The sequence below is a fragment of the Caloenas nicobarica genome, chromosome 2, assembly GCF_036013445.1.
Source record: "Caloenas nicobarica isolate bCalNic1 chromosome 2, bCalNic1.hap1, whole genome shotgun sequence".
Classification (NCBI taxonomy): domain Eukaryota; kingdom Metazoa; phylum Chordata; class Aves; order Columbiformes; family Columbidae; genus Caloenas; species Caloenas nicobarica.
In genome coordinates this window covers 68,793,362-68,812,508 of record NC_088246.1, presented here as the reverse complement: position 1 = coordinate 68,812,508, position 19,147 = coordinate 68,793,362, and the positions used below count along the sequence as shown (strand labels likewise).

The window sequence follows — 19,147 nt, the reverse complement described above, 5'->3', positions numbered from 1 at the left end:
TCAGGCATGACCTCCTACACACTAAAGACTGGTCCATCCCAATGAGCTAGAAATAAGCAAAGGCAGTAGCAAGATGCTGGCATGGATGAGCGAGAAGCTCCCGACAAAACTGACATGCAAGAAGGAAACTTGTAAGAGGCAGATGCAGAGACAAGTGACCTGGCAATAATATGGAGATACTGTCCAAGTATGCATGAATGGGGATAGGAAGGCCAAAGTCCACCTGCAGTTCAATCTTGAGAGGGATGTGAAAGGTAAGAAGAACAGCTTCTCTAAGTACATCAACAGCAAAAGGAAGATGAGGGAAAATGTGGGCCTGCTGCTGAATGGGGAGAGGGACTTGATGACAAAGGACATGGAAAAGGCTGAGGTACAGAAACGCTTCCTTGCCTCAGACTGTATGGTAAGATTTACCTTTGGGAATCTCAGGTCCAGAGACAACTTGGAAGGTCTAGAGAAAGGCGGATTTACCCTAGGCATAGAAGGGTCAAGCTGGGGAATATTTAAACAATCTGGATGTACACAAGTTCATGGGACCTGACAGGATGTACCCAGGAGTGCTGAAGGACCTGACCAAAGTCATTGTGGGGCCACTCTTGATAATCTGTGAAAGGTCATAGTGACTGGGAGAAGTTCTTGATGACTAGAAGAAAGCAAATGGCAATCCTGTCTTCAAGAAGGTCAAGAAGGAGGATTGAGGAACTACAGATCTGTCAGACTCACCTCAGTCCCTGAGAGGGTGATGGAACAAATTATCCTGAAACCATTTCCAAGCACATGAAGGACAGGAAAGTGATTTAGAATAGTCATCCTGGATTTTTTAAGACAAAGATCTGCTTGACCAACATGATAGCTTTCTACAGGGAGACTGACTCGTTCAGTCGATGAGGGGAGAGCAGTGGATGATGTTTATCTTGGCTTCAGTAAGACTTTTGACAGTGACTTCTGTAATATTCTCATAGACAAATGGATGAAGTGTGGGCTATGTAAGGTGGACAGTGAAGTGGATTGAAAACTGGCTGAACTGTGAGGCCCAAAGGTTTCTCATCAATAGCACAACGTCCAGCTGGAGGCCAGATGTTAGTGGTGTCTGATAGGGGTCAACATGGGGGCCCACAGTGTTTAACATCCTCTTTAATGACCTGGATGATGGGATGTCACACTTTCAGTGACAGCAGGAAGCACGTATCCCACCACTCTCAGTACTCCCTCCAGCTGCCCATTTGCTTTCATGCAAGATGTGTTCCAGATGTGTGATTACAAGCACATCATCCCATCCCTCCCTTGTCAACTCCTCCTTGGATGCTCCTGAAGTCAAGCTCCAAAATTGAAGAAAATGAGTTCTTAAAGGTTAATAATTAGGTAAGTGATTTTTTGTACAATTTTAGTTCTTCCCCTTGGGCAGGACTTACGTAGTAAGTAGCTGTTCAGTATTTTCTCTCCCCATAATTATTCTATTCATATATGCAGGGCTATATATTTATTTACCGTCTGTTACTATTAAAAACATTCTTAGAGACAGGGTTTTTTTTTAACTCAGGAACTTTTTTGCAATCTTCAGTTTTACATTGTCCAGAATCTTCTTCACGGGAGAAGTCACATGAGAATCCAGGTCTCCAGAGCAGCTTTTAACCACTTTAACATTAGGGCAAAGCTTAATCTCCATTGTGGCTTCCACTACCTGCAACAACAGTCGAAATCCCAAATAAAGCAATCCTCATTACACAGGTCCATCCATTTTCAGGACAAATGCAGCCTTTTCCCTAAATTATACTGTGTGAGTAAAATTGCATATCACCATGTAGATAAAGACCATACTCACAAGGATAGTATTATAGTCCCATAGTACCATGCTCACAAGGAAAGGTAAATCACAGCTGTACATCAGTCTTAATTATAGTATCTCCTAAGCCTTTGAGCTCTGCAGGGTATTTTCTCTGCAACAGGTACCTGGATGATGACATTCCAGTAGGCAGCAATTTGTTTTTTATAGACCAACAGAGGCTCTTGGGCCTGCAGTTATCTTCCTTTGTGTAGCTCGCTGTACACTTCTTAGTATGTTTTACGTTCCACTTTCCATTAGCTCTATGAGGTGAATTACATGTTTAATAGGCCCTGCTGCAAGCCGAACTATCTGCTACAGAATCGTGTTTGAAGAAAACACACCTCTTCTTCCAGTGTTTTCTGCACAAGTGGGCAAAGTTGCTTTTCAGATGAACCCCATGCTTTTCTTTGAAGTTTCTCCACCAACCTCACCACAGTCACAGCACAACTCTGCTTCCAGAAGACAGGGACATGCCACCTTCCCATTCAGACAATAAGGGCCATGTCTCCCAGCCATCCCATTTGGCTGGTGTGCATTTCTGGGACTAGCTTTTTACATCTGGTTACAGAGAAATGCTCCCTGACAGAGTTTCTTCTCCTGCTGAGGTAAGGATTTATTTTCTCTTCTTTTTCTTAGGTAAAAATAGATGTTGTCTTTCTGGATTTATTACAGTTCAGTTAAAGTGTCCTTCTGAGAGTAACAGGGTTTTGCTTGTTTCTTGAAACTTTTAACCTTTCTTATGCCTTAAGCCAGACCCTTTTCCATCACAATGAAAAACAACACAAAAAGAAACAATATAGGATTTAACCGTAAATATTTTAGCTTTATTTCAACTGCTTGACTTATGCCCTTTACTGATTAATGAACTACTAGAAACTTAGATAATGAAGGAATCAATATACAAAAGTGAATTCTGAAGTGTACTATGCCTTAGTCTGTGCACTGCCTGTTTTACTCCCTCTGCCTCTGTTTTGTTTCTGCTCCTGGGATCCTGGCTGTTTCTACTATATCTACATGGCGCTTTTTATACTTTAGTTTTTCTCTGTTCTTTCTCTTTAAAGGTCTGCTCTAAGGACTCTCTTGCTGGTACTTTGCTGTATTTGTACCTTGTTCCATTATTGCTTTTCTTTCCCTATGATGTAATATCATGGCCCATGTGTCTTCTCTTCATCTTGCAGGATCCTTGATAATTTCATATTCCCTTCCCCTTTTTGTTTTAATTCTGTCATCTCTATCCACATTGTTTCCCAGATACCTTACCTCTCCTCTCCTCTCCTCTCCTCTCCTCTCCTCTCCTCTCCTCTCCTCTCCTCTCCTCTCCTCTCCTCTCCCTTTTTCCTTAAGAGTTGCCATTACTCCTTTCACAGCTGCTCAAGGTTACCATTCTTTCCTGTGATTTCCAGTCCCTTTCCTCTCGGATATGCAAAAGCAATGTAGTGTTACCATTTCCATACATGGAAAAAAAAATATTTTGAACTATAGGCAAGCTTACTGCCCACCTGCCCGCACATTTCTCTATGTCTGGACCTTACCCTCCCCCTTCAGCTGCTGTCCTCACTCCTCAGTTTCTGCCTGCTTTGGCCCTTGGGTGTGCCCCAGTAGCCTCCTCTCACTATGAGGCAGTGAGTCCTGGTATGGGGTGCCCTTGCATGACGGGTAGTTAGCTGATAATGGCAGATAAAACCATAAAAGACATGCCAGAAGAAAACTGAAGATTAACTCTGTGGTGGTGAGAGAGCTGTGTTTCTCCCCACTTCTGCTGAGGATGCGCCTGACCTGAGCAGCGAGGTGCTGCTGTACCTGCCGTGCCCAAGGCATGGGGAGCACAGGTCTCAGCAGCTTCGCACTGTGCATGGCCACAAGGTTGGACATCGCTGACTGACTCCCGAAGAGCGGTCCATAGTAGCAGAACTGCAGATTTAGATAAAATGTTAGATAATGCTAAGGTTCTGCAGAAGAACATGAAATCTTTCAGCCCAGCCCTGCTCCTGCCTGGTCTGGAAGGACCATGATGAAGATTTGGAAAGGCTTTTAGACTTGGGAAGGTCCTGGATGCCCAGCGCAAACTTGTGTCACCCCCAGAATAAGTCTTCCTCATCTACCAAAAAAGCTCTGGTGTCCCTGGGTAGGCTGCTGCAGGTTTTTCTCACTCTAACATCTATTGATCCCCAATTATCTAGATTAAATCTAATATTGCTTAAAAGTCCATTATCCTTCCTATGGAGGAGGAGCAATCTCTTTGTGACTTTGTGTCAGATCACCACTGCCATGTCCTCTTGCCCTACTTTTCACCCTGTCAAAAAAAAAAAGCCAACCTTTGTAGCAGGAAACATTCTTCTGACCATGTTTTTTTATTCTGTTTTCCTGTGGATTCTCTCCAGGCTGTATCTTCCTTAATGTACAGTGACCAGAATTTCATGCAGTAGCTTAATCAAGGCCTCTCCAGTGCCAAATGGAGCAGAATTTCCTCCTTTGATGCAAGTCATGCCCAGAAAGGAAGATGCCCTTGTTTTGTGTGCAACAACATCACGCCATGGGCATTTGCTCTGTTTGAGCTGGGGTCAGGCAAGGGGGAACTATGAGCAGGGTCACAGGCTGGATGGAGCAACTTGTCTGTATACCTGCTGGAGTTGGAAATGGGGAATATTACCGAGCGAAAGGGTCTTCATCTGCCCAAGTCAGCAGCGTCAGCCTGGATGTGCAGCCTGTCTGTCCGGAGCGCTGGTAGCAAGGCGGGGGGACAAACTATGAGAAAATCTGACATGGCTAGTGGGTGCTGGGCAGGGTGGGCTGGAAGGATGTGAGAAGTTGACGGGGTACTTGAGTTTAGGCAGCATGAAGATGCTGCCCAGGAAGTGGAAACAGCTGGTGGACATAGTCACGGTGTTTTACTTTTTGGAGGTAATACAGAGCGTAAGGGAAGGGAAAGGAATATTTTGATTGGTGGCCTCTTTTCGTGGGGGAAAAAAAAAAAAGGAAATGTCTCAAACAGGCTGGTTTGAAGATTTGTGGGTGCAGAAGTACGAAGACGACGGAAAATGCTCCTTTGACTGCTGGAGCATGGAATCCCGCGTCGGGACGCCTTTAAACGCCTCCCCTGAAAGCTTCACCCGCACAGGCGGGTCGAGCAAACCAGGGGGAGAACTCAGGTGACCCCTGAGGCGCCGGGCGGGAACCCGGCCCGGCTGAACGTGGGCGCCAGCCCCGCGCCGCACGCACCTCCCAGCCGCTCCGGAGCGGCAGGGGCTCCGCACGCCGGCCGGGTCAGCGCCTTCCCGGGGCTGCAAATCGGCGCCCCCCGCCTCCGCCCCGGGGGGAGCCCGGCGGGCCCGGCCCGGCCGCGCCGAGGGGCGGGGCGGCGCCGCGGGGCGTGTCCGGGGCGCGCTCCCTCCCGCCCGCCCCCCCGTTGGGGTGGCCCCTCCGGCGGGCACGTTGCGGCGGGCGCCGCCGCAGCTGTCACTGTCAGCGAGCCGGCGAACCGGGATCCCGGCTCCTCGGAGGGGGAATCCCCCAGCCTCGCCCCCGCAGCCAATCGGCGGGCGGTATGCAAATCGCGGCCGCGCCGGGAGGCGGCGGGCCAGTGGGAAGGGAGAGGGGCGGGGAGGCGGCGCCCCGTTGGACGGCGAGGAGGGCGGCGGGGGCCAATGAGACGGCGAGGCGGGCGGGGCGCACCCCGGGGGCGGGGCCATGCAAATTTGGTTTGAAAAGAGGGCGGGAAATCCGAGTTTCGCGGGAGGCCCTTGGCGCGTAACCCGTCTCCTTTCCCTTCATTCATTGTCAGCAGCCGCCGCTTCCTGGAGCCATTTTCCAGCCGGCCCCACACAGCGGGAGCGGCCCCGCTCCATCCGCCGCATCTGCCCGCTCTGCCGCCTCCGTCCCCCCCCGGCACCCCGCATCCTGCAGCCGGGGCCCCCCCGGCACCCGCAGCCCCCAGTATTTTACGCGGGGCCTCGGCATCGAGGAGGAAAGGAGCTGGGAAGGCCGGGGGGGGAGGGACGGGGGGAGGAGGAGACGCGGCTGCGGGGACAGACCCGGAGGGAAGGATGAGAAGGGGACTCCAGCCGCCGGCCCCGGCAGCACCGTCGCCCGCACCGTCCACGGACTTCAGAGCAGCCCCCGCCGGCTTCCCGGCCCGCTTTGCCGCCGGCACCTTCATCCAGATTCGCAGCACCGGCGCGGCGGCGGGGGCGCCCTGTGTTGTCTCCTCCTCCGCTGCTGCTTCCCAGGCTCCCGGTGCCTTTGCCCCGGCGGCGGATGGGGGCCAGCCCGCTGGCAGCTCGCTGTACTGCACCCCCCACGGACCCGCCGGCAGGACGGCGCTGCTGCAGCCCGCTCTCGGCGGAGGCGGAGGCCGCCCCCCGGTAATTTTTTTTTTCCCCCGTCCCCGCGGGAGGGTGAAGGGGACGGTGGGGGATCAGCGCCAGGCAGGCCTTCTCCCCGCCGCCCTCCGGGCCCGGGGGCAGGCGGGTGAGGGGGGGAGGGCAGGAAAGGCGGAGGCAGCGCTTTGTTGCAATAAACTTTCCTGCCTCCTTCCCACCCCCAGCTGCCGGGTCTTATTTAAAAGGAAGAAAAAAAAAAAAAAAGAAAAAAAAAAAAAGAATCCCCCGCCACGTCCCGTTGCACGGGTGCAAAAGAGCGAGAAGCCGGCGGCGGGGAAGGGCCCCGCTGCTTCCCCCGGGGCGGGGGGCCGGGCCGGGCCGTGCCCCGCCGGTGTCTCCGCTTCACCCCCGGAGCCGCCGGTGACGTCTGGCACACGTGCGCGGAGGCCGCGGCTGTGACTGGGAGCCGGGGCGGGCGGGGAGGGGGACGCCGCTTCCTCCTCCTCCTCCTCCTCCTCCCTCTGGCCTGGGACAGCCCGACCGCCGGCCGGCCGCCCCCGGCCCCCGCCGCTCTCGGAAATGCCCCTGCAGCAGGTCAGTGACTCGTGGGGCGGCGGCGAGCCCGACTCCTTCTCCCCGCCCCCCTAATTCTGCCCCCCTAATTCTGCTCCCTCTCCAAAAAATTTCTGCCCCCCTCCCACCAAAAAAAAAATCCGCCTCCTCACTCGTGGGATTTTCTTTGTCCTCTCTGTTTTCGGGTGCGCGCTCGGCCCTCGTGGGCTCCGCCGAGTTGGAGAGCGGGGGAGGACGCAGGGCATCCCCGCCGGGCGGGGGTCGTGGGGTCGTGGGAGCCGGGGGGGCCCCCCCGCAGTGTCCACGACCCCCGCCCGGCGGCGTGGAATCCCTGAGCTACCTTTCACCCCATCCCCTCCCGTTCCGGTGCGCCCCTGCACGGGCAAAAGGGGTTTTAACACCCCCTCCCGCCCCTTCCCCCCACATGCAGTCGGTGATGGTCCAGGTATTGGATGCTGCTGTAATTCTGAAATACTTTTGCAAGAGCTTGGGAGCAGCGTTTGTGTCTTCGTGCAGCTGAGAGACTGTGAGCATGGCAGGAGCTGCTTTTTGCATGGGTTTTTGCAGGTGTTGGTTGCTGAGGTAGTGATGGAAGTTTCAAATTCCATCCAAACCTTTTTTCTTTTTTTTTTTTTTTTTTTTTTGGTAAGTATCTTTACTATAAAAGATACTTGATTTCTCAGGGCCCCTGGTCTTCAGCATACCCTAACAGTGATGGGTGTCAAACAGGCTGTTTCAGGATGCTTTGTAAATATTTGTCTGACCTAAGCAAAGGTTTGATTCCTAGAAGGTGCTGTTAAGTGAATACAAAGAGGAGTATACGTCACAAGATGATTCTGGGAGTATAATTGTATGGGATTTTTCGGCTCTGTGGGAGGGATGCTGTTGTCGTAGGGAACTCCTAAAATTTCTCCTTAATGGGTGCTATAAGACTTTAAAATATGAATTTAGTGCCTTTTTTTTTTTGGTATAGCATTCATCTCTCTAATTTCACCTCTCTAATGGGAGGAAAAAAACTCTAGGAAGGCTTCTTCCCCCTCTTAAAGGTTTGGAAGCAGGAAGGCAATTTTGGGCTCTGCCTGCAAACAAGTCCCAACGCAAGTTGTAGGTGAGTTTGTTGTATGCTCTCAGCTCCCATGTTTACTTTTGGGAGAGATGGGGGAGGAAGAGAGCAGTCAAGCCGGTGGTATCTACAGGCTCTGGCTGGCACCCTCCTAGGGCGATAAGCCATCTGTGGCACGTGCCAGGAAAGGGGCTGCGCATCCCACCCTAGCCTGACAGCTTGTGCTCACGTGGAGCCGTGCTGGTTTGCTGCAGACCCATCTTTTGGGAAGTAAGGCTGAAGTGCCTCAGTGCTCTGCCGTGTCTTTCTGCTTCTCAAACAGCTCGGCAGGAAGATGACCTAGCCCTTCTGCAGTTCTCCAGCTCCCACCTAGTTTTCTCCAAAACTTGCAGAGGATTTTCTGGGATGGGAAGGCAAGAGTATTTTCCCGGATGGCTCCTAGCTGGGCATTTTTGAGAAACTGATGTCAAAGGCTGGTAAGAGGAGCAAGAAAATGCTGGGTAGTTGAGGCAGCGAGCGCAGGCAAGCAGCACCAATATAAATTTAGTGCTTCATTACTTGAGTTGCAGGTAGCACATGGAGACTGAGACCCCCAGCTGAAAACAAGGCCCTGCTATGCAAAAGACTGTAGGGAAAAATGTAAAATTCAGCCAGCACACCTGCTTTGGTTAGGGTTATGAAAATACTCTTATCTTTGCAGATGTAACTGCACTGGGAACCCACTCGTCACTTCCAAATATGAACTATGGTGTAAGTGGAAGAGTCAGCATGGCAGTATGGTTTAGGCTCTTCAGGGAGGTGCTTGGCTGTACCAGCAAAATAAAAAGTTATTTTTTTTTTCCAAAGTAAGCTTTTTCCCACCCCCCTGGGAATTCATTAGCTACTTTATCTATGGTTGTCTAAGTGTAACTGTGCTGGAAAAAGCCTTGAAAGGTGGCCTAGTCCATAACAACAGGTGGCTCCGGCCCTGAAGAGATGAGAGTTTGCACACTCCTCCATCTCTCAAGCAGGTTTCATCATACTGTCCAAAGCCTGTTCCTCACTCTGCCACAGAGGCTCCTGTGAGGGTTGCTAACGAGGCTTTTGGACCTTGCTGAACCCAGGCTCTGGGAGGCTTTGACCCAGGCTGTCTGCCCTTTTGACTTGAGCTTTTTCACAATTCCTGTGGAGTTAATAGAAAGTGTTACTGGGCAGATCTGAACCCCTGCCATGGCTTAAACACAAGCGGTAATGAAGAATTAACCCTTGCAAAGCAACCATTGGCTTGAGCTCCTGTGGAAAGCCTGAGCATCTGGAGATGGGGTCAAGTGCTGCTGCAGGGTGCAGGCGATCCTGTGTCCTCTCCTGTGCCCTGCCAGGGGCTGGTGCAGTTCCCTTCTTCCCTTCTGGAAGCTCAGGCTTCCCAGGATGGAAAATTAACCTCAACCAAAATAAATGAAGGGTTTCTGCTGGGCAGGCAGGTAGAGCCAGCTAATGGAAGGTCTGGTAAGTGCCAGGGACCATCAAGGGAAGGCGATGGCCAGGGAGAGGGCACAGGACTAGTGACACCATGCCACTTTGGTGGCAGTGAGCTTTTGAATCAGCTTGGCTCCTCATGAAAATGTGGAAGAAATTTGTTTGATGTACCCCAAAAGCTTTCTCACTAGTATTGGCTTCTCGCTTGGTGTGAGAAAGTCACTACCATTTGCAAATCCCAATACTTAAAAATGGGGCTGCTATAAAAGCAAGCTGCTCAAAATGTTTCTCATTCAAATAGTGAATTTCTTACTGTCTTTGGGTTATGAAGATAAGCCTTTAAGAAGAGGGCCATTTTCTTAGCCATGAGAAAATGCTTAAATGGAGACACCACCCACATGTTAAGTCCTTTTTAAAAGGGGCTAAATCCTCTTAACAAGAATATCTTTAGAGAACTCCTGTGGCCTTTAGATGACATGAGCTGTGGAGAGCCTGGTTCGGCATACTTCAGAAGGGGGTGGGAGGATTTACATTTCCAAACCGAATGCTTAGCACCTCTCTCATTTTTCTGGTGTTTTAGAAAGCACCTCTTCCTCCTCAGCAAGTCACAGCTGGAAGGGGAAAACAATGGGGTAATGCAAAATACTTCTCCTAGGTTTTAGGTAAAGGCGCAGGCCAAATACGAGGTAAATACCGAATAAGGATTTAAAGGACAGGATAAAATTACACACTTGCTTTTTGCAAATTGTAGGTTTAACTAGGAACTTTATTTTGCAGGAATAGAAAGTTTCGTGTGTCTAGAAGAGGGAGGTGTTTTCGTATTCAGAACTGTTTTCATATTTCTTTGCCTGATAGCTTATGTTACTAGGAGTGAATGCTAGCATGAGTCTGGAGCCTTCACTTTTTGGATATCACTTAAGGGAGTTTCTTTGGTTTAAATCCATCTCCTTGAGTGACAGACTGCTTCCGAGCCCAAGGAGGTACCACATAGTTCTTTGGCACAGCTGCCTGAAGAGAGTTCGAAGAGGTATAAATCCTGACTGCCCAACCGTGCCAACAAGCATCTAGTGGAAAGCAGGCATCCTAATAAAACTGTACAGGAATAGCCAGTAGCTTGCTGTGCTTGCTGGTGGTGGCTTTGCTATCCTCATGCAGAGCCCAGCTATGCTGCTGTGGCACCAGAACTACTGAAATACAGCAGGTTTGTTTCCCCATGATGATAAGGACGTCTGGCAGGCTTCCATGAGCAACTGAGCCACTCAAAGGCTTCACTGTTGCTGGAAGGAGTAGTCTTGCTTCTCCCTTACCATCTCCTCTGTAGCATCTCTTTCACCCTACAGCTGGAGTGGCAGTACTCTTCTCTCCCCTCTGTGCTTGAGCAGCATCCACCTGTGCTGGCGGTTCTGTTTTCCACTGCTTCAACAAGGTAAAATAGCTGGGTCTGATGAGCATTAGGTCTGGCATGTGGTAGGTATTGGGCATATGTGGCCCAAGGTGGGATGAGTGGGATGAAGGAAGGAGGCAGGAGCGTTTCCATGCAGTGATGTTGAGGTGTTAAATCAGCTCACCAAGCCTCAGTTGTCAGTAGTTGGTCTTGCCTGTTCTCGCCATGAAGGTATCTTCCTTGTGCCACCAGCCTGTCAAAGGCTGCATGTGGATTACATTACAGCCATTTCATTCTTCTGTAGAGGCTGTTTCAACTGATTGAGCAATTTAAGGCATTTTCTTTCCCCTTGTTTTTGTCCCAGGTATATTGGTGCTGCTCTGTTAATTTTTACAGTGTGCTCATTTGTGAGTGTGTGTAAGCATTAAAAAAGAAAAATCTTGAAATTTAGGAATGGCTGTATCTTGCAATATGAAGGGTTCTCCCACTACTGCTCTGACTATGGCTGTGGCAAATGTTTGAGGAAGGACCACAAGAAGAGGGCTTCTATAGGACAGCCTTTCTCTTACTTGCTTTGAGAGAGCACTTCCTTGGTCACGGGTTCCAATGAGTTTTATAGCTACCAATGGCCTGTGATTTCTGCCTAATCCCTGTTTGAATCTAGTTGTAGTTCTGACCTTATGTGACAACAAGTTCTATCTATGATTTAGTTATCTTTTATGGAAGAAGAAAAAATTTCCTTGGTTCTGCCTTTTTCTTTTTTCTTCATTTTCACATTTTCAACTTGCAGTCTATAGTGTTATGGGGTTTTCCTAGATATTATGGTAGGGGAAAGTGGTTTTCTCATGTATGTTTCTCTACAGTTTATGATACTTTATCTGCTGTCCTCAGTTGTCTTCATGTTGAAGAGTGCTAGACCATTTAATTTCTCCTGAAATGAAAGCCATTAATGTTAAAATAGGTGTCCTTTTATAAAAGGCTGTGAAAACAAACACATTTGTTAGTTGTGAGTTTTTACTTGTGAAGCTTTTGGGGATTGGCAGCTTTGAAAGGCACTTTGAAGACATGGTAAACCCACTTTGCAGGCCTAGCAGGAGCCAGAGACCCTTTCAGAGACAGCTTGTTTCACAAGGCCTTAACTTGGCCTTGAGGGTGAAACTGGAGACGTGAACCAGAGGAGATGAGTGTGCCCAACTGCTGTGTGAATGGCTCATTGCAAAGCGTGGGTTGCAAAAAGGAAAATGAAGCAGCACCGTTCCTCTTTGGACCCCCTGTCCTGTGCAGGCCAGTAGGTCTGGTGTGTCTGTGGGAGAAGAGTCCAGACCACTCTGCCCATCCAGAGCACCAAGAGGAGGACTGGATGAGAAATGAAGATGTAAGCTTTTTCTTAGTAGCTTCAAGTATGTGACCTTTCAAGCCTTCAGGCTTTACTTCTGAAGGTGTGTACTGGGCCAATGGCCATGGCTCTGGTGGCAGGGCTCGTTATGGTGCTGGTGTGGAGGGGTGGGAGGGTGGTTCGGGCTTTAATCCTGGCTTCTGGAGGAGCTGCTGGCTAAGGATGGGTTGGAGACCATGACTTCAGTTCAAATGGGCTTCTTGCACCGATGCTGGTAATGTAGGTTTAGCCCTGCCCAGAGTGAGACTTCAGCAAATGAAAAGCTCTTCGTAGCATAACTGAATCTCCAGGTTTTAACAGTTTCTGCAAATAATCTCATTTACAGCTGGCAGCACTGAGTGTGTATATATGGTGGCAACTCTCATCCTTACAAATGACTAAGTTGGACTTCGGGCTTTTGTTTTGGCTGGCAGAGTTAATCATTTCCTGCATTATTTTCCAAGAGCAGAACTGTGTTTGCTGCTACTGGGAGAAGAAATCCCCTTCATGTGCCCAGGGGCAGGGGGTGCGGTGGGAGAGAGGCTGCTGGTGGCTCCGGGATGGGGCTGCTGCTGTGCTTGAGGTGCTGCTGCTGAAGTATTTGAACTCGGTTTCAATTTCAGTTCTTTTTGAAGGCAGACTTGGCAAAATTGCCCAATTTATCATATCTTTAAAAGGGAACTGTTTCACTTCTGTTTTCCTCAAGTAAGTTGGTCCAAAACCACACTTGGAAGTGCTATGCCTGGCACAGGTGTCTCCAGTGCCGTCTGCTTGGACGGTGCTGCTGTTTGCTGGTTCTCGTGGCATTCGTGGAGTTCTTAATGCCTTGTGGGCTCAAGGTGAGCTGCGGTAAATATTTCTGTCTGCAGGCCCTGTAAAGAGAGAAGACAAGAGTTTGACTAGATGTTGATGAAGCTGGAGCATACTGAAAATGGCCTCTGCTATATGGTGGAAGCATTCTACTTCACGCATTTTAGCCTGCCTTTTTGATACATATCTGAATATTTCACGAATGTGTTGGTAGTTTCTTGCAAACTGAACTTGCCTAAGGGTAATGGCATGTGTTGTGTCTCTCCTGTCCTACTTGTGAGTGTGAACAGCTGTTGACTTGACCTGTTAGTGTGAAGACTAACAGGTTGACTTTGCTGCCACGGTACATTCGTGCCCTGCAGCTTTCAGGCTTTTGTGCCAGCAGTCTTTTGCCTGGGACTAAGCTAGGGAGGAAAGGTGAGGCATTGAAGATCACCTTTTCAGAATCAGCTGGCATCTTTTCTGTGACTGCCCTGAGTTAAGTGGGCAAGTATGGCTTTTGTTTATTCCTACCTCTAGAAGTAAAACCAGTACCCCGTTTCATCACTTTGTTTGATTAGGAGGCTTAATTTGATCACCTGCATCTACTTTAAGACTTCATCCAACTTGTATGTGGCTGCATCTAGGCCCAGAAGTGTCCACTATCTATGGCTGATGACACTTTGAGGTGCCCTACTTCATGGGTCTAGAAACTGATTTTTAGGAGGATATTGAGTGCTTCCTGTGATATGTTCAGCTGCAGTACTGCAGATATTGGGTCCTTGGTATCTCAAGCTTTATATGAACAAGCTACTGTTAGAAGAGGCAGCTCCTATTGTTTTGGCTTTCATTTCTATACTTTTACAACAGGATTTTAGAGTCTCATCACATAGACGTTGCAAACCACTAGTTGTTTCACAAACATCTGTGAAGACTCATAGAAAACATTTTTACTGAAAATAGTTGTTTACATAAGTTGTATTGGGAAACTGGATAACAAGAGGTGTCTGCTTGTCCTGGCTGCTTCAGCTCCAGCAGTCCTGCTCCATGTTGTGGTGTGTGTGTTGGTAAATGTATGTATAGATTCTAGAAGTAATTTTCATTAATGAACTTCTTGAAAGACTTTCTTCTCTTTACAGTGCTATTCTGGTTTTGTGTTTTTTTTTGGTTGTTGTACAGTTGTTGGTTCAAAGGTTGTTGCATATTGCATAACTTTCTGCTAGAAAGTAGGGTGGGGGAAGAAACTCATTGGCAAACTTCCTTCCTTGTTAATTAAAGTGATGTTAAAAGCCTCTGGTTTAGGACTCAATGGTGGCTGTCACCATCCAGTGCAAGAGTCAAATTCTTAGATAACGTGTCAGGCTTATTGGTTGACACTACTAGTTCTCTCTAAATATGACTTTCTTTTAATTTTGGTTCTGCCTGTTAGTTACAAAATCTTACTAGAACTGGAATGCAGTAACAGATACATTCTTTTTTTGCTGCAAGACATTAAATCTGCACTGTAGGACTTTATGATTTTTACACATTTTAAAGTACAAATGTATTTCTAGAGGGAAACACTTCACCATAGAGCGACTTTACTATGCTTTCTATAAAACTTCGCTTTCAAATTTGCCTTGCATGTTGTTCAGAAACAAACAGGCATGTAGGCTTGCTCGCATCCCTCCTACCTAGACTCCCATTTAAGAGGTGTCATCTGGCAAATTTCGGGTTTGGAAGTAAAAAAGTAATCTCTTGGCCTGGCATTTATATTGGCACGATCCATTTATGCTGACAGTAGGCTTCAGCCTTTTTGGGTGCTACCACAGTGTAAGTAGAAATGTAAGAATATAAAATGATGTGCAGAAAGGGTCTCGTACCATATGGAGAATAGTGGTTCCCATATATCAGGTTGTCTACAGTGTACTGGAAGATACATGCTTTAAGGAGCAGGTCTGAAGGGTTTGCTGCGTTCTCTGACTGCTTCTGTAGTGGAAACTGGGCTTTCCTTCAGCTTCTGCTTGCGCTTTAACATCTGCTGGCTTTAAGGTCATTTTCCAATCAGAAAGGCTAGAAATGGAATTATATGGAATTAAAATGTCTTGAGTGATGCTAGTAACCTAATAATGACTTCAGTACTTGTTTTCTTGTGCTGCTAACTCTGGAATTAAATGGCAATTACCATGGATATAGGCTGGTGTTATTTTGCCTTGCCAGCAGAGTGTTTTTAAACAGTGTTGGTCCCACACATTGACAGTCAGTTTTTTGTCCCTATACAGTAAGCTAGTTCACACTTTGTCTAATGTCTTCGCATAGCGGGAATTGATGTTGGTCACAGCTCTCACAGAAGGCTTTTGTGTGGCGATATCTGAAAGCTGTCTTGTTGGAGCTTTTATCAAGGCTATTGCAATGAGGCCATTATCGTAGCTTGTGGCAAACATAGATATTCGCAGAAACTTTTATAATATTGCTTAGTAAGTGGCACGCTGGCAAGGAGCGACAATGCTGGAGTGGTACAGAAATAATACCCGAGGTGGCAGCCGTGCTGTGACGGGGCGTTATCTGTCCTTGCAGACCGGGGACGGGGTGGGAAGGGAACCCCGCACGGGGCAGACGGAGGGTGGTGATCGGGGCTATCACAAGCACGAATGATCCTGGCTGGCGGCTCAGCAGAATAAAGTTCTACTTTTCATGGTAAGACTTTTATCGAGCGGCACCAAGTAACCCAGATCCAAAATGCTGTATAATAGTTCTGCACCTCATTCTTTCTTTTTTCAGCTGCGTGGTATCTGTAGCCTAAAAACGCCTCTTGAGAGTTATGTAAAACTGCGAGTCGGGTGAGAGGAAGCTGAAACTTCACAACTCCGCTGTAGTACTCTTTTTAAGCACAAACCTCTTGAGCTGGCAGAAAAGACAACTTACTACTTGATGTGGGGACAGGGAGGGCTTTAAAAATGGTAATAGCATTTTCAGCGGCTGCTTTGTCTTGACAGTGGGTATTTCACTGGCTTTATTCTTTTTTTCCCTCAGGAACTGGGGGTTAGAAAAAGCTCTTTTTGTAAAAGATGTCTTGAAAGCATAAGCAAGTTGCTCATTTTCTTTCTCTGGTTCATACTCATAGGAGCTGCCTTGATGGTTTTTTTCCCACCTCAAATTAGCAGTTTATTTATAACATGCTAATGTTCTGCATGCCCACTGGTATTACTGCTCTGTTGTGCTGAGCCGAGAACTGTTCTCTTGAAAAGTGACACCGTGAAGATGACAAATGAACATGGGAAACTGCATATGATAGAGAAAAACTTAGGTGGCTTTTGGTATGACTTCAGTTCACACTTCTTTCTATAAAATTACTTCAATTTCATTTCTGATTTCAATTGCTAGTCACATTTTTGTTGCTGGTTTTTGTTACTTAAAAAAAGAAAAATGCAGACCTTTGCCTTTTGGTACCCTATCCTTTCATTCCTGTTGGCAAATTTCTCTATGGTTGTCTTCTGCGCATTGCTGCCAACTGCCTTCTTGGGTTGCAGGTGGGGAGTGAGGAATTTCAGGGGGTATTTTCCCCTTCTCGGGGCCCTCGCAACATCCACTTGGAAACTGAGAGCTTGCAAGGCCCCAGCAGGAAGGCTCTTCCAGATCTGGGGGTCAGCAGCATCCCTCCCAGTGGTCCTCTGCTTCAGCTGCTCTACAGAAGGACTGGGGAGCGTTCAAAGTCCAGACCATGCAACACAGAGTGTCTTGTGTGTGGAGAAGGAACTGGCAAAATAAAAACACATCCCATGAGTCGCTGCACTTGGAGCCACGTGCTTTGTAGGTGTTTATAAGAGAGGTGGTTGAGAAAGGTGCAAGATCGTTTGAGACCTCCAACATCGTTTGCTTGTCATCCGTTCTCCAAAGTTGCTCTTGCTTACCTTGGGGCACTGAAGTCCTTCCATTTTCTCATTGTCATAACATCATGCTTTCGCTGAATGTGTGGGAAGCGAATGCAACAGTAATGAACAGGTTGCATGCCATTGGCTAGATATTAAGCTTAGTTACAGCCTTCTGTGGACAGAAGTAAGTTAACATATTTTTTTTTGTGGGGCAGAAATCCATTTTGCCATGTAGGGGATTCCAGAGACTGACATATTAAATAAAAAAAAAAAAAGCAAGCCTGTAGGCAGGCAAATTCCCTTTATTCAGAGAGAGCCATATGTTCAGGTTACTATCCTTAGTGTGGTTTATTTGCTTCAGAATTAGGAAAGAAGGTTGCTAGGTAAAGTAAGATGCGTTCAATTCTTTTACCCTCTTAGATAATTTTGTAAGGATGATTACCATCTCCTGCCTTTCTCCCTCTTTCTCAGTCCTGGAGAATAATCAATTTAGCAATAAGTCAGAACAAACAAATGTGATTGTTCTCATCCGCAATGCAGAGACTGACTCTTTCTTTCAGGCCAAAATCAGGTATTTCTGCCTTCAAGTGAATCAGGAGTTATCGAATCATCCCATGCTTAGTTAAGAAATGATCAGAATTTCAGCCTTTTTGTTTTCCCCTTCAGATTTGCCTAGTTCTTGTTTGCTTGACTACCCTTTAGCTCTTTCAATGGCCTCAGTGCCATTTTGAACACATTTCTCTACTTCCTTCAAAAGGGGGGAGGCAGCACCAGCTGTACCAGGCAGACATTATATCTGTTGCTAGTACTTTGTTTGAAGTGGAGAAATGTGGCTTTCCCAGCAATTTCAAGGGTTTGGTTACCTCAGTGTATGAAGAGCAGCCCCCAAACTCTGCTCGACTGGCAGTTGAGGAGGGAGGAATCTCCATAAGATCTTGCAGGGAGAAAACTAGGCATCTGCGAGATGCTATAGTATATCTAGCTAAAAATATCAGATACTTGAGCTTGCTTATTGACTTGTTCGATGGCGATCCCTTGTTGAAATGGAAAAAGCTAACACATCTGGAACAGTTTTAAACTTTGTGTAAAAGTGCGATGATATGAGAGGTGGTGTAAAGTTCCCAGCAAGCATACTAGCCCACTAGGGCATCCCCAGCTCTCTCACTGGTCTTGCAAGTGTGGCATGCCTAGAAGATGAGGGACAGCCTGCCTGCCAGCAGCTGGAATGGCCCTGGAAGGGTTGCTTTCCTCCTGGAAAACTGCTCTCGGATACTTTGTCTAGATTCAGTCTTTGATTAATGTTACACAAACGGTAGGAAAATGTATCGCTCTTTGTCCGCAAAGTAGTGCTGGACACCTTCTGCAAGTATTTCATCTTTCCCTGAATGGCAGAGACCATGCTTTTTGTCCTCTTCGTTGCTCTGCCTTGTGTTTGAGTGCCCCTCTGTGACTGCAGGGTCTGTGGGGCATGAGCCCCAGTTTGGAGCAGGTGCAGTGATCTTCCCAACTAGAATTTTGAATTAAGAGTATCTTGAATTAAGAGCGTGGGAAGGTGCATGGTCCGTTTCTCTCTGAGGAAAAATGTGGAGTGTAACTTACTAGGTGTATTAGCCTGAACTGAAGCAGACATGCAGGTCAGGACTGATGCAAGAGCACACTTACATGGGGGTGATATTCATGCACATGTCACTACAGGTCCACTCATGCAAGACTGGAACTTGGAGAGTAATATTGATCAGGGCCGCAATTAGTTGCTTTCTTGTTCTTGTGTGTAACTGCATAGAGTGGAGAAACTTCAGCTTTCCCTTTGCTTCCTATTGCTTTCAGAGGCAGAGCTGAAACTTTTTACTTTCCTAGGTCTACTTTGACTACCAACTCAGGGTTGTGGTATCCTGATCTGATTTTTCAGAGCAATGTTCCAAAAACCAGCATGCTTCACTCTGTCTGTTTTGCAATGAGCTGATCCCTTTTTGAAGACAAACTTAGGAGTTTCTCTTATTGTGAGGAGCTACACTTAACAGCAGGTGCTTGGAGTACCTGTGAGTTTGTGAAGATTGTGTCATCTTCAGACTTGCTTTCTGAGGGGACAAGCTGCTAGTCCTGCCACTGGATATGCCAGCTGCATTTAGCATCTTGATTACAGCTGAGATTGGACTATTTGTCTCAGTGATGCAAGCTTCAAATTGTGAAAGAACTGATGAAGGCTTTGGATTGCTCGGACAAAAAGACAGGACATATATCGCCATAGGTCTTGTGAGGGATGAGCAGGAATCCTCAGGAGCAGTGGAACAAGGTGTGCAGTGGGGATCCTGAGGAGCTGGGCTTCTGCTTCTCTAGTTTAGCTAGCTGCTTGCATCTCCCTGGCATGGTGCAATCACGTCAGTCCCTTCACTAAGTGTTTCTATCCAGACTACCGATTTCAACAAAGTGATCTTTTTAAAAAAAATTTATTTTATTTTACATTCAGTATTAAGATCTTTAAGAAGATAGGTCAATGAGGTGATTCAGGGAAG

The 19,147-nt window shown here is 47.6% G+C and overlaps 1 protein-coding gene across 1 annotated transcript in view; it reads left to right on the top strand.

The window, feature by feature from the left end:
* The first annotated feature begins 6,683 nt into the window (after positions 1 to 6,683).
* Positions 6,684 to 19,147, top strand: part of E2F3 (E2F transcription factor 3) — a 41,652-nt gene continuing 29,188 nt past the window's right edge. Inside the window, exon 1 of the mRNA XM_065629026.1 lies at positions 6,684 to 6,738. Coding sequence (XP_065485098.1) covers positions 6,724 to 6,738 — 15 coding nt within the window. The 5' untranslated portion in view covers positions 6,684 to 6,723. The remainder of the gene's footprint in view (positions 6,739 to 19,147) is intronic.